The sequence below is a fragment of the Lepidochelys olivacea genome (genome assembly GCF_965140295.1).
Source record: "Lepidochelys olivacea isolate rLepOli2 genome assembly, chromosome: 13".
NCBI classification, from domain to species: Eukaryota; Metazoa; Chordata; order Testudines; family Cheloniidae; genus Lepidochelys; species Lepidochelys olivacea.
The window spans coordinates 18,553,005-18,568,581 of NC_140423.1; the positions used below are offsets into that span (position 1 = coordinate 18,553,005).

Here is a 15,577-nt window from a genome sequence, read left to right on the forward strand (position 1 = left end):
TCCCCATCTGGGAAGGAAATAGCGATAATAGCACTTCCCGACCTTGCAGGGATGTGAAGATGATAAAGCCCTTAAAAACTGTGAGGCACTCAGATACTATGGCAGTACGTTCGATAGATCGGGTTAATTCCTAACTCTACCCTTAGTTTTGTGATACTTTGTCACCATTTTTTTAATTGCAAGTTAATTACATCAGAAATAATCAGCTTTTGAACTACAAGGAGTAACAAGTGTTGAAATAAGGGCCAACTAAGAGTACTTTGATGAAGAATGTTTCAAACTTAAGCTTCAATTTAAGGGTAGATGATCAATATGACACTTTATTTTAGCTAACAATTTTTGGGCCTCGTTTTAAGAGGCTATTTAGCTATACTATGTTCTCCACATAACTGATTTTAGGTGGTCCACAGATAAGTAGCTCCACTATCTTTCCTGCATGGCACTACTGAGAAGCAAACTTACATTTGCAAATACTTCACATCCCAGCATATGAGAAGACACATACACTAAAATATGTTTATTTTATTTAAAGAGGACAACTGTGGGAAGGATGGGAAGGCTAACCTCCTCCAACTGCTGGACCTCAATGAGGAATCAAACCATCCAGAACTTGAATCCTTGTACAGACTTAATGAAAATGTATATGATTTCAGAAAATTATAATGTTAGTGTGGAGGACTGGATGAACTTTGAGGTTGAAGTAGATAGAATGTTTGCACTGTTGAGTGAATTAAATAGATAGTGAATTTTGGGGAACTACTGTCAGGAATATAGGTCCCTTTTTGAAGTCCACAGTTGCACCTGCTTTTGCTTTGGATTATACTTCACAAAGTCACCACTAACACTGTTCAAGGGACTGATGGGAAAGAAAATGTGACTGACACCTCAAAGCACAGAGCACCCACAAAACTATTTCAGTGGGAACAAATTAAAAACCTCTCTTCGCCTCACCATTGAATGTCGTTAGAACAGATGCAAAGTTTAAACAATATGGAAATTTTTGCTTTTGACTGGGGCAAATTAAATGAGGACCGTGGTAGAAAATTATTATTTAGAGATTCAGGAATTCAAGCCAGCAGCACTGAAGAAGCAGCAGCTGAAAATGCTCAACAGCACAATACTACTTTTCCTCTAAGGATATCATTTTAGTTCACTGTCTACATAGTCAAGATTTTTCTTACGGGTGGCAATAGGGTGGCTAACAAAAAAGCAGATTGACTGAGTGGTTCTGTAAATACTCAATGTCTTGTTCAAAAGAAATTCCTTCAAGGTGTGAAGAATTCTGTTAATAAAAATTGTGGAATGCCCAACTCTCATTTCTCAGAATGGTCCCTTGTTACTTAAACATTACGTAATAAATTTCAGAATTCATCCATTTTTAAAAGCACTACAAAATTTCAGTTAATGTATGTCTTGAATTTTAACGAAATCAGATTTGTATGAAGTCTTTTTATGTGGTAAAATGATATTGTATGTTCAAAATGAAAACAGTTTGTTTGAGAAAGCACATGTTCGCTTAGTGGTATAACTTTTACATTTGTAAAAAGCAACAATCTTGGCCAATAAAAAAAAGTTATAGCTCAGTGTACAGGAAACTAGAACTTTTGATTTAATGTCTATAATCTGCAGTAAGTATTAGGAAGGGAAAGCCCCAATCATTTACTAAGTAATTTAAGTATCTGTGAATATTTTCATAAAGAGGAGGTTATTAAATACACTCCAAACAGGATCTGCAAATGCACTAAAGGTTAGTTTTCATGTTAATCATATACAAAACTTGAAATGGGATGCTCACCATAATAGATGCCGTGTGTTGAGTATAAAATCAAGTGGACGACCAACAGAAGGAAAAATCTGAATTTGTTTAGTAATTCTTCATTCTGACTACCCGAGATTTTCAAAACAAATTTGCTTATTATGTTTAGGGGGCCAGCTGTGCAAAGTATGTGGGCACTTTTAAAAAAACTAATAGGAAGCTTCAACAGAGATTATTCAGTTATCATATAATGTCTGTGTCCCCAGCAAGTAAAGTATTGGTGAATGTGGAAAGAGACTCTCTCAAGGGTGACACTAGTCTGTTGCTGTATGTTTTCAGTGAAGCTAGGAAAAGCAAATTTGGTTTAAGCCTGTATTCATCTCATCCCTGGTCAGATTTAATATATTGTCCAAAACAGTCTTGTCAGTTTTGCATTTCAGAAATAGAGTATATGTGCTGGGCTAGGAAATGCAATCAGATATTAGCTTATACTGAGTTTAAAAACATTCGTAGATTCACCAGCAAGAAAAGACAATTATAAGTAACTGGCAAATGGTCTCTCTGCAGAATGTGTGTTTTCACTGTTTTCCAAACCTTTCCCAAAGAAGAAAGCGTATGTATCTGTATACAATTCCCATTTGGGAGAAGAAGGGGTTGTACTTAACGTTTTTCTGTCAGCTGGCAGCAACCTTTGCAGATGGGAGAATGTGAAAGATGGAATCCTGGAAGGCCAACTAATGTTAATAATGCTGCTCTATATCCATCTGAATATACGTTTCAGGAAAAAATGGCAAAGTATATTTTCAAAATGTTATACAAAAGTTGCTTCAGCCTGTGGTTCTTCCCTATGACAGAAGGTATATATTATAGCAAGAAAACTTCTGTCCCAAACCTTTGGTTATTCCCAAATTCTTTTTATTTCCCCATCCTTTCTTCTAGTTGTCGGTTGTGTGTCAGAACACTATTTTTAAAGCCAGAACGATTTTGTATCAACTGCAAAGTTGCCTATATCTTCAGCCCCTGAGACATACCTAAAACCAAGAGTTCTTAAATCATTCCCCAAATCTAGTCTCTCTCACATAATAGTGTTATGTTATCACATCTCTCAAGAGTGGCTATATTTTGGTTTGGTGGGGAAATGCTAGATTCCTGGCCTTGTTAGAATATAAGTGGCACCCTTCAGAGCTTAAACAGCTGACATACTAAATCACCACATTCTGGTTTTAAATAGAAACCTTTATTTACATTATTATTAACATCAAAACACAAAAATCAGGAGAGCAGTAATACTTTATAACCAACCCTTTTATAAATCAGCCCACATGGTTTTTTGTTTTTGCAGTGTAAAGATACACACATTTCAAGCGGTACTTAATGTAAACTAAATTTAAATGCTATTCTCAGTACTGTATGCCTTCTCCTGAGAATTTTTTTAAAATATTGCTCTCAGAATTATATGGTTTCATACTTGCTGTATCATTCTATCAGTCTGCACTTAAAATCTAAAATAAAAAGTGTGCTAATTGGTGCAACATTCAAATGGTTTTGTTTATAGCTTTAAAAAATGTTCCTGAATTCCTCACGTTAAAAGCACAAATTTAGGATGAGATTGAATAAAAGACTGCTTATGGATTTTATAACACATGGTTTCTATAAACAACCTGGCAGGCATGTAGTGAGACTGTGTCTGCAATGCAGTAATGATGCAACTGGTTATATTAGTAAACTGTGATCGTACTGTCAAAACCAGTCATACAGCTTCTTGAATCATTCAAAAAACACAGTTATTGGAGATATCAAATACCACCAAAATCAAAGGACTATTTCGTTTAGTAAATTAAATATTTCACCTAGGTGAAATATTTAGATTGTTGCCTTTAAAGGTTTCAATAACAACTAATTTAAAAAGGTTTATCTTTTTATCATATTTTAATTAAAACAAATCTTTGGATTCAGCAAGAAGTAATTTCTGGAAAAAAACAACATTCTAAAAGCAGATGAGGGAAGAAGGATCCTTTGTAACATCCATCAGGTACCACATTTTAGAAGTATAAATAGAATCATTCAAAAAAAAAAGTTAAAGGGCAAAAAGCATAAAGTAGTACTTATCCTGAAGATGTCACTAGTCAAAGCAATCAAGGTTTGCAGCTTCCATCAATATAATGACAACTACAAGATATAAAATCATTCTATTCTGATTTAATATAAAAAGCAAAGGATTGTTGCCTTTCAACTCCATTATGTTGCACTGACTCAACCAGCAGGTGGATTCTAAAAAGCAAGAAAGGGTAAAACAGTTCCTTATGCTTTTAAATGTCATGCATTACAACACAGATGAACCAGACTGAGGAGTGGAAACAACTAAATTACTACAGCCAAATCTATGTTCTCAGTGCTGATTCTACAGACTGGGCTGTATAAGAAGCAGATTTTTATTGCACCTACCTGCCTTGTGGAGTAGGACTGTGGCTGTACATTTAGGATGAAAGTTATGGGAATTTTTGCACTGAAAATTATTTTCATTAAGATGGAAGTTCCTTCAAGTTACTGCAAAACAAAATATGACTTTCTAATTATAGTACCAAAAAGAAAAGATCATAATCACTGATTTTCACTCACTCAGGAGGAGTCCGTTTTCCATTATACAGTGAACAACAGAACAAAAATACCACATGCCTTAAACATTTCTGGTTCACACCCTTATGGAAGTTTCCAGGTTTCAATCGCCATCTGTCTGAAAGTGGATAATCTGGAATAGCATCTTCGTTTTATGGACAAAAAAATACAACCTGTCAACTGATAAAGATGAATAGACTTGTAACTTAACATGAATACGGATAGTAGACACACTTGTTTGGAAAATACATTCATTACAATAGAATAATCCTCAGAGGTGCAGAGATTTGGTTAAACGGTGGTTTAATATCCATAAAGATTTCTGGATGTCATGTGCCAACAAATGAGTTGCTTGCTGTAAGATGTGATGGTAGTGAAGTAAATAACAAGAAATACTTAGCAATAGGCATCTTCTCTATAAAAACCATATGAACTGTTATGACAAGTAATGACAGTTTACAATTTTTTGTCAAATTGCCCTATATAAAAAATGAAATGTAACAAAGTGCTCACTTAATGTGGAGAAAGCATTAACCAATTGCTTAACCCTAAAGAAATGATCTTTTAAAAAAGTTATATTAAAGATATAAAATAAGTGGCAAAGAAGAAAAAGATATGGGCCAAAGTCACCCAACTCCAAGGTCATTAAATTAAAAAAAAAAAATTGAAAGGTCTTCTATCTAGACCTCAACTAAGATGAGTTTACAGAAATCAACTGTGTTAAATATTTAGCTTCACAAACTCTGCAAAAATGAGTTAGTGACCTACAAAAGTCATATATATAATACAATTCTTAAAGATCATATTTACAAAATTTATTCACACAAAAAAAAAAACTGCAAAATTCTGATTCAGACTGCAGTGCCTTGCCTTGATTTTTCTGAAGGTTTTTTCCCCCCAAAAACCATGAAGGATTATTGCTCTAATTTCCAACAACATAAAACATTACAGTACACAGTCTTTTCAATCAACAATTCTTAAAAGATTGGATTTGAAAAAGAACATGAGTACACCCTACCTTTCGGTTTATTAAATCCTTATCAAAGATATTGCATTAATCCATTATATAGCCTTTTATAAAGTGCACTCAGCTGCACATCAAAATTTAAATATTAGTCAAGATTATGTTTAAATAATTTTAATTTATTTTCTCTGTAACCCCCCTTGGCATCAATGGGCAGGATTTTGGAATATTACATGCCAATTCATTCTGCATTGCCACTATACTTGGAAATACTGACTCCTGGGGATAAGAGGTTAAAAGCAGCATTCGTATTCAGGAATTAATATAAAAGAGTCAAGGCTAGGAACTACATTCTCTGTCAGATATTCTTACTAGAGAAATCAGAATTCTTATCCACCATGACTTCTCCAGGCACTTTGGCCTGCCTGTAGTTAAAGGGCTTTGGATAGCTACAGTAAATAGAAGTGGTATACATAGAGTCTATCCATCATATTTACTAAAATGCCATTCCCAAATTCACATTTCTAGAGGCAGAGTGCCAAAAATATTTATGACCATTGTTTTGTACACCACAATATACAGTAATACAGAGACTCTGCGTCTACTAAAAAAAGTCTTTTTTGTATGAAGTCACTTGGGACATCTTGGTGATCAGCTGGAAAAATCAGTTATTTCCATAAGGCCAGTACTAGTTGCCACGAAGAATATGTAGCTTTTCTTTGTAATACTAGTGCATCGTCATTAATAGAGATCACTCTACTTTGGGAGATCACAGTTTTAAGTGTCAGCAGTATTTCTGTTAAACAAAAAAAGAACACGTATCAGAAAAACACCAGGATGGAATCACAAGGGGCACTAAGGAACTTATGTCTCACCATATCGTCACTGCTGGCATTCACAAAACTCCTGCTCAGCTGCCACATAACCCTGTAGGCATCTAAGTTTCCACCATTAAAGTCCTGAAGTTGCCTAAATATTAGATGGCTGTGTGCTTGTCCAGCCAGCAAGTTCTGATGCTGCTTAGCAGCTAGAGGCCTAACTCATGCCTAAGGCCCAGCAGGATTCACAAACTAGGTGTTCCCCTGCCTACTTACCATCAGGGCCCAATCCAGTGGCATGCTCAAAGCAAGTCTAAACCCACACAAAATGGGGGAAGGAGAAGATGGTGGTGCTTTTATTCCATTAGTTAGAGCACTCACCCAGGATGTGGAAGACCCAGATTCAGTTCCTCCCTCTGCCTGATGTGAAGCAGGGATTTGAACTTGGTTCACCCACTTCTCAGGAAAATGCCCTAACCACTGGGATGTGGGGTATTCTAGGGCCAGGTCTCTCTCAGTGTCTCCTGATGGAGCTGCTCCGTTGTGGATAAATATTCATTGGAGCAAACGTACTGGAACCTGGGTCTCCCACCACCCAGGGGAATGCCGTAAACACTGAGCTATTGAGGCATTTTCACACACTGTCTGGCGCAGTGTGTATTTTGAAGATTAAAGTATTAAGACAATCCATTTTTAGGGAGAAGAGTGGCCTTTATTGGACTCCGTCTAAAAGATCATAAGAACTAGCACTTCTATTGCACAACCCTTTTTGTCTCCAAACACTTGCTTTACAAGTGTTAACTGCTTAATCCTCACAGTTGGTCAGTTTAGTCTAGTTGAAACCTTTGTTCTTAGACGTAAGATGGTCTTGCAGACAACTTGCAAAATCTCAGAAGATATAGTTGCCCCTTTCAAGTATTTTGGTCTCTGGAATTTCCCCAAGCTCAATAAAACTTTAAGTGACCCTTGTGTCTCTTGAGCCACAATCATGAGATACCTGAAGAGAAACAGCTAACCTAGAAGCAGACTGCCAGGCTTCAAAATGGATTTGGTGAAATATCAGCAAAGCTAGACAGAACCTATTGGAGCAAAATGAAAGCTTTATCCTCAAATGGCTTAGGGGACAGCAAGAGCTGAAAACCGGTGCATGAGAGGAAGTCGGCCATCTTGAGAACCGATTGTACTCAATGGGAAAAGAGAAGCTACGGACCTATAAAAGGATCTTATAATTACCCAGACATTTAGGGCTAACGAAGCCTCTGAATCTCTACAGAACTGTTCATCACTGGAGTGAATTGTTAGTTATCTTACCTGGTCTGGACCCATAGGCATGCCTGACATAGGCATGGTGTTAATATTCATTTGTCCAATATGACCACTGCTGCCATTCATATGCATCAGATTATAAGTTGTAGGGCTCCCTTGATGACTGAACTGCTGCTGTGGAAAAGAACTAGAGCACACAAGAACAAATAAAGTTACCTTCCATAAAGTTTGACTGATATTTTAATGCACTGCCATCCTTATACAAGCCATAAGTGATTGATATGACAGAAAGAAAAGAAATAGATTTACATCTTTACATAATTACCAGAACCAGAAGGTACCCCATGTGTTATTTTTACACATTGGATAGACAACATAGAAATACCGGAACTCTGATCAGTTTTAATTTTTATCTGAAATTTACAAATCAATTTACTTTTCAGGAATCTGATAAGTGTTCTTACTAATTAATGGATATAAGCTCTCTCTTGTAGCCCTTTTAGAGATTCCAGTGATCACAATAGTCCATCATCATATTGTTGTGCACAATTAAATTTCTTCCAAGGTATTTTGTCAATATTCCTAGACTAAATCTGATTTCTAATTATAAAGATATTAACTCTCGAATGTTAGGTGAAAAATCTATTCAGTCATCTATTCATACCTAGCCAGGACAGGATCAAGGGCATAACAGACACTAATTACTACAAGGACATGATATCTCCTATTTGTTGGTTAGAAACTCAAATGTTCAGTTTATCTTCAACAAAATCCTTTTCTGCTGCAAAATGTAAGACATAGATTTTACATTCAGGTGCAATGAAAGGCAATTTCTGGGTCATGAATAAGAAAATGCTGTAGCAGAAGTAAGAACATGTAGCCATTTGTAGTTCACGTTCCCAGAATTCAAAGCTGGTTGAAGCAGAATACAAAAGACAAAGCCATGCAGTGGATTTATATTCCCAGTAGATGTCCCTCTAGATGATTTACATTGAAAGAATCATTGCCAAAATTCCAAATGGAAGACAATTTCACGTTGACTGGTGTACTGGTGAAACGTATACTTTATCTTTCCTTTCTCACCACTGCTAATTAATAAGAAGTGTGTATGTGTATTTAAGTCATGGAAAACAACACAAAAAACAACAAGAAAGCTTTGAAACACTGGTAAAAAGCCCACCAAATACACTAAGGCCTTGTCTACACTACAGAGAAAAATCTATCTAAGCTACGCAATTTGAGTTACGTGAATAGCATAAGTCAAATCAACGTAGCTTAGATCTACTTACCGCGTGATCCACACTACGCAATGTCAACGGGAGACGCTCTCCCGTCAACTCCCCCTACTCTTCTCCATCCGGTAGAGTACAGGAGTCAACAGGAGAGCGAGCTGCGGTTGATTTAGCGGGTCTTCACTAGACCTGCTAAATCGCCCGGCGATGCATCCATCACCACCCATGGATCCCCCGGTAAGTGTAGACAAGCCCTAAGAATTATAAAGACTTTGCAGATGAGAAAAATGATAGAAAGTTAAGCTTACTGGCCTAAATACTGTTCCTTAAAGATTCCCATGAAACCTTTAATCTTAGCATTGAGGGGACAAGGGATTCATGGAAACCTTAAGTCAGAATCTCCTTGCCTGTGCATCTTTGGGTTAGAACAGGGGTGGGCAAACTTTTTGGCCCAAGGGACACATCTGGGTATGGAAATTGTATGGCGGGCCATGAATGCTAATGTAATTGGGGGTTGGAGGGTGGGTGGGCTCCAGCTGGGTATGCGAGCTCTGGAGTGGGGCTGGAACCAAGGGATTCGGAGGGCAGGAGGGGGATCGGGCTGGGGCGGGGATTGGAGCATGGGAGGCATTATGGGGGGCTGGCTTCGGGCAGCGCTTACCTCGAGCAGCTGCCAGAAACAGCAGCACGTCCCCCCTCCGGCTCCTATGTGAAGGTGCGGCGAGGTGGCTCTGTGCGCTGCCCTGTTCGCAGGTGCCACCCCTGCAGCTCCCATTGGCTGCAGTTCCCCAATGGGATCTGCAGGGGCAGGGCTTGGGGCGGGGGCAGCGTATGGAGCCCTCTGGCTGCCCCTATGCGAAGGAGCCGGAGATGGGACATGCTTCTGCTTCCGGGAGCCATGCGGAGTGGGGCAAGACCCCGACCCTGCTCCCTGGCTGGAGCGCCAGAGTGGGGTAAGCCCCGAACCCCGCTTCCCAGTGGGAGTTCAAGAGCTGATAAAAATGTCTGGATGGCCGGATGTGGCCCCTGGGCCATAGTTTGCCCACCACTGGGTTAGAACCTTAATGTTATTTTTACTATGTGTGGGCATACATGTACACACATACCTTTCATTACAAATGTGTGTGTGTAAACCACTAACATCTATTGCGTTGACTAACATGAATATAGGTTTTGATTACTTAGCTTTTTTTTACCACATACACTTAGAGATTCTGCGTGTTTATTTAAGAAATATGGTAATGATTTTGTAAAGCAACTAGTGATTTTTGGTGTTCAACTTCAGAGAGTTTAAAAGAGACCTGGGGTGACATCCTGGCTGCACTGAAATCAATGGCAAAACTCCTATTGATTTTAATGGAGCCAAGATTTCATCCAGGATTTTCAGAAAGTGCTAAGCATCCACCCTCTGAAAATCAGGTCTCTTTGAAGTGTTTTAATTTGGCACTTAAACTGGGACACCCAAAATCACAGGTCACACTTGAAAAACACTGACCTAAGTCTTTCCTGCTCACCTGCTCCTGGCCATGTTTCCTGATGACCAGCCTTTCATCTCAGGGGACTGGTACATTGCTGCTGTCTGAGAGTGCTGCATCATGGGATTTTGGGAGGCTCCAATTCTTGATGACATCATTGGGTTGGGAGGGCTTGCTACTCTACTGAATGTGGGATCAGGTTGTTGGCTTATTCCTTACAAGACAAAGAACAAACAAAGCAGATGCTCATTGTCATCTTTAAGCATTTTTAGTCTATCTCCTTGCAATGGAGGATGAAAAATGTCTCATCACATTAACAAGCGTGATGAGTCCTGAACCCTCAGGAATTTACAATTGTTCTTAAACACTAGTCTGCATTTCCCTTACATGCACATTAGATTTGTATGTGCTCACATGCACATTTAAAACTTCATTTGCTTCTGCAGCTTATTGCCCATCTGAACTCAGAATTCTTTCCACAGCAACTAGCTGTGATATCAAATTATAACTCAATGTGACAAATAAGCAGCATGAGCAAACAAACATTTTAGCAATAAAATCCTGTTTTTGCAAATAGTCTCAGTAATATTGCAAAAGGGAAGGGCAAAGACACATATAGGTTATATCAGCAAAATGATTTATAACAAGATATTTTTGGTTTTCCTTAAGTTTTCAGCAGTGTTTCAAAAGTTTTTCCTCCAATACTTGAAATGGGAGCTATTTACATTTTCCTCATAATTCATGTGTGAAAAAAAACAGAAGATATTTTCCTCCTTGGTATACAGTATCATAGGTGTGCATGAGACAAATTAGCTAACAAATAAGGAGTTAATATAATATGCAATATCCATCTTGGTAATTTAATCATTTAATTGTATCAGGAATGTCTCATATTCTAATAAAATATCTGCATTTAAGAGAATGCTGCAGAACGCTAGTCACATAAATTGCTGTAGTGTTCTGTAGCAAACAGGTTAGGGAATTTACTTGGGATTATGTATCTGGATTCACAATAATGACTTTTCTCTGTCAAAACTGGATTTTGACGGAAGCCAGATAGTAGGTACATATAGATGCTGCATGAATTCAAATAAATATTCATTGCTTTCTATGAATGAACTACTGAACAGCTCTATGGAAATCATGACAGTATGGAATGATCCAGGCAAGAAAGTTATCAGAACAGAAAGGGGGGAGGGGAGGAAAAGTAATAGAATCTGTTACATCAGGAAACAATATATCGATAAACTAATTATATAGTAAACAAACAGGAAGCTCATTGGCAGCACATTTAACAGTGTTTTAATTTTTTATTATTTTATATGGTAATAACCATTTCCTGGGCTGAATAAATGCTGAAACCTAAAACAAAAATTCTAAGGAATTTTTTACCCCAGGATGGAAACAAGCTACACAGGTTAACAGCTTTCCCTACACTCTCCTCTCATCCCTGCACTCTGTATACTGGAGATCACTGTGCTTAGACTGTCTATAACCAACAAAGGTTTAGCCATCCTAATCCTCTCCATTTCCTTTAACTTTCACTAGCTTTAATATATCTGCAGGAAGGGGAAGCTGAAGCAGCCATTTTTATTATGGGCAGCATATGGCAAATTCTGGAAGCAGCAGCCAGAAAGCTTTGCATAACAATTGTATAGATACTGGAAAATAACCAAACAATGATAATGTAAATTCTTGGGTTCTCATTGTTTATACTGTATCTTCACAAATAGAAATGACTTGCATGTATATTTGATGAAATCATGGCTAGTATGGGAAATAAATGTTCAACTATGGATAAATAATTGTATAGCCTCCCTGCACTCTGACAGAGAGAGTTCCATTTAATAATATTTGGTTACACAGCGTGTTCAGGATCTCTGAAAACCCCTCATCCACCCACCCACCCACTTATAAGAATTTTTTATCCCAAGCCTCACTGTGATCTGGAATATTTAGGTAGATGAGATAAATGGAAGAAAGGGAAAATGGAGTGAGGGAGAGACAGAGTTGAAATGTTAGCATCAGTACCATAATTAGGCGGATATGGGAATTGCTGTGAAGGAACTTGAGCCATTGGGGGACCTGCCAGAGAACTGTCCATGCTTCCTGAGGCAGTCACATTTGGTGGTGGACTGAAGGTCTGAGGTTGTTGCTGTTGCTGCTGTATCATCATTGCCATCCTCTGCTGTCTGATATGATGACTTATTAGCTCCCTGTTGCGCTGAGCCACCATCTGAGCATTAAGAAAACCTTGCTGCTACCCCACAAACAAACAAAAAAAAATGTATTGGATGATATTTAACAAGTAAAATTAAAGGCATGCCAGAGAATCAATCCATGTAAATATTTTGTACCCACAGGACCCAGCACATCAAGGGCTAGCAATGGAATTCACATTAATGAAAGCCAGCCAGCAGTGTTAAGTTTGTATTAAACTATCTTATTCATGCTAAAAGCTAATGCAGGATGTTCTTTTCTTACCACTCATTTCGTATGGGTAAAATACTACTTACACTCTGCAACTGTAGCATATCATAACAGACCACAGGTACCAGTGCCCACAAGTCTGCAATTTCAGAATTGTGGGGGTTATACCCACTTGATAAGGAGGATCATTCTTGAGCCACCAAAGAAAATAAATATACCCTGTGGAACTATGAGAGAAGGCCTGAATTCTATAATTCGTGTGTTTGACATGTTTGTTCCCTGCTGTTTTACAACATGCTATTTCAGAAGGGTGAGTGCGATGATTACTCACCTGTGACCCCACTTGTGTCTGCATGACTGGCCTCATGACTGGGGCACCACCAGTACCTGGGTTTTCCATTTTCATCTCAAGTGCTTGACGGGTCTGATTCAAAAACTTAGGGAAAGATTATTAACAGTGTGTAAGTGGGCTGTATTAATCTGCTTCAAATAGGAATCTTCAAAAACACCAGGCTACAACAACCAAACCAAATAACAGCTAAACTGTTTATGTGGGGGGAAAAAGAAAAAGAAACCACCTTTCTGCAAATGTAATTTTTTTTTCCATCTAGAATCCAGAGATTAGTGTTTTTACCTAGTTAGATACATAAAAGCTTAATCTTTAAACTTGAACATGAACAGTTGTTATTCACACATTCAAATTAAGTGGCCTGGCATTAAAAGGCTTTACTATCTCATAAAATATTTTATAACCAAACTTATTTGAAGCACAGTATAGTAGACCAACGCTTATACTCTTAAGTTCCAAAATATAATTAACTACAGGTTTCAACTCTGTTTCAAGGGTGGATACTGTTAAAGCTACTATTATAAAAAGACATGACAGTTGCTCCATAAAGCCATAGCCTGATTCAATGTCATGGCACAGCCAAGAAGAAAGGTATAGGGTGGGAAGTGCTGAATACTACACTCTTTTATAGTATAAACCAGTACATTAATTCTCCCAGCCTCTATCATCTTACACTCCCTATTATCCAGAACTTGGTCACAACCCTTTACATTTATTACAATAAAAATTTCATCTGCTATCAGATACTTTTGTTATTCAAAACATAGTCAGGGTTCCCCAATGACTTATGGATAATAAAGGTTTTACTCGACTGAGGCATACAAATTACATTTCTTAACAGAATATTTCAATTTAAATCAAAACGGTGAGACAACAGATAACCTTTTTAAACCAGCACTTCTTCGGCACAGTGTTAAAATCTATCTAGTTTCTTATACTGTGCCTATCACCATAACATCAGGGTATCTAAAATGGATCAGATTCATAAGGGAGAACAAACAATACTTTAAAAAAGTACCACCACCATTCACTTATATTTTATTTAACACAATCAGATCAAGTGATATCTGAATACCTCTATTCATAGAGGGAGTGACTGGTAGATAATAGCACATTTTAATATTTGTGAAGTCATTGTTTTGAAACAATAAAAGTTAAAGTTAAAAAGGTATTTATGCCTTAAAAAACAAAACCCAGATATATTTACTGTGGAACTCACTGGGGCCAAGTGCTTAACAAGACTCTGAATAAAGATTGGACATTTGCATGGATAATGAGATCATCCAGAGTTATATTAAATAGGATTATTTTTAAAAGAACAAAAATGTGGATGTAATATAAGCCTTTGTACTGCAGGGCCAAACCAACCTCTAACTGGGAGGTTCTAGGAAGAGACATCTCCTATAGGCAACTTATTCCATCGTTGACCAAACTGAGGTTCTTGCACTTTCTTCTAGAGTCTAAAGTATCCGGTACTGGCCACTGTCAGACAGGATGTTTGACTAGACAACTCTCATGTGAACGGATATGGCAATTTCTATGTTCCCTTTATTCTTCTGAAGCAATATAATTCACTATACCTCTCTCTCCACTGCAACAAAGTTTTCTATCTTTTGGAATAAGACAAAAGTGAAAGCACAAAAGCAATGATTACCTGCTGCCCCTGAAGCCTCTGCTGGAGTTGCATTCTGAGCTGCTTTGTTGTATTGGTTCGGGGTCTCATTACACTTGCTCTAGGATGCATACTTTGCAGCGGAAAATTACTCTGTTGGCTCATCTGATTCATCATTGAATTAAAGGATTGTTGTTGTCCCTGCATGTTAGTAAAACCCCCTGGCATTGCTGCCCCTTGCCCCTGATAGGGCTGACCATATAATGGAGGCTTCTGGTCAATCATAACTGCAGATTCCGGACCTTGAAATGAATCTTGCTTCGGTTCCAAAGTTTGCCCCTTTAACAGACAAAGAATATATCACAAGTAGTAAATGCTGAAGTAATCATAAAATTAATACATCAAATGATCCAGCAAAAAAGACTGTGATCATTGTTGAACAGAAAATGTGGCATTTGTAGAATGCTATTTGCCTTGGTTTTCACTTCCTGCAGTCTTATCTGTCTGAAGTGATGATTATAGTTAATAAAAAATGACTTTTCAAAACACTTTTGAAGAGCCCAACACACAGAATAGTTACAAAGGCTGCTCCTTTTGTCATAGGTGCTGACTCCATGGCTGCTCCAGCCCCATACTAGCTCCCCCACAACCCCAGTGCCTCCCACCCGCCAGCAGGCCCCGCGGATCAGCGCTGCATCTTCCGCCCACCACAATCAACTGTTGCGCACCGTGGAGGAGGCTGAAGGGAAAGGAGCAAGAACGCAGTGCATTCGGGGAGGGGGCGGAACTGTGTGGGAAGAAGCAGGGCAGAGGTGGAGTGGGGGCAGGCCCTGGGGCAGAGCCAGGGTTTGAACCCCCACCTCCCAGCACTTTGGAAAGTCGATGCCTGTGCCTTTGTAGTTTAAAGTGTAATTTTGCTTTGAAAAACGACTTTGTAAAAAGGACAGTACAGGGTTCTGTTTCTGAATGATTTCCAGATCAAGTGTGCTCATTCTACAAGATTTTTAAAAATATTTTTTATATTTTTAACAGCCAGCCATGCAAACTCAGTCTGGGATC

General features: G+C 38.2%; 2 protein-coding genes across 15 annotated transcripts in view; one reads left to right on the forward strand and one right to left on the reverse strand.

Moving 5' to 3' along the window:
* Positions 1-15,476, forward strand: part of SULF2 (sulfatase 2) — a 253,203-nt gene extending 237,727 nt beyond the window's left edge. For 4 of the 5 annotated variants that reach the window (XM_084645755.1, XM_084645756.1, XM_084645757.1 and 1 more), the window contains one exon: positions 533-1,316. In XM_084645755.1, the coding sequence (XP_084501881.1) occupies positions 533-563 (31 nt within the window). In that variant the 3' untranslated portion in view covers positions 564-1,316. Of the gene's footprint in view, positions 1-532; positions 1,317-15,121 lie in introns of those variants that run through there. The other variant, XM_084645759.1, reaches the window with a different exon arrangement.
* Positions 1,457-15,577, reverse strand: part of NCOA3 (nuclear receptor coactivator 3) — a 168,459-nt gene continuing 154,338 nt past the window's right edge. For 8 of the 10 annotated variants that reach the window (XM_084645751.1, XM_084645753.1, XM_084645746.1 and 5 more), the window contains 6 exons: positions 14,561-14,857; positions 12,889-12,993; positions 12,159-12,387; positions 10,167-10,341; positions 7,466-7,607; positions 1,457-6,132 (listed from right to left, as the gene is read on the reverse strand). In XM_084645751.1, the coding sequence (XP_084501877.1) occupies positions 6,121-6,132; positions 7,466-7,607; positions 10,167-10,341; positions 12,159-12,387; positions 12,889-12,993; positions 14,561-14,857 (960 nt within the window). In that variant the 3' untranslated portion in view covers positions 1,457-6,120. The remainder of the gene's footprint in view (positions 6,133-7,465; positions 7,608-10,166; positions 10,342-12,158; positions 12,388-12,888; positions 12,994-14,560; positions 14,858-15,577) is intronic. The other 2 variants (XM_084645754.1, XR_014713850.1) reach the window with 2 other exon arrangements.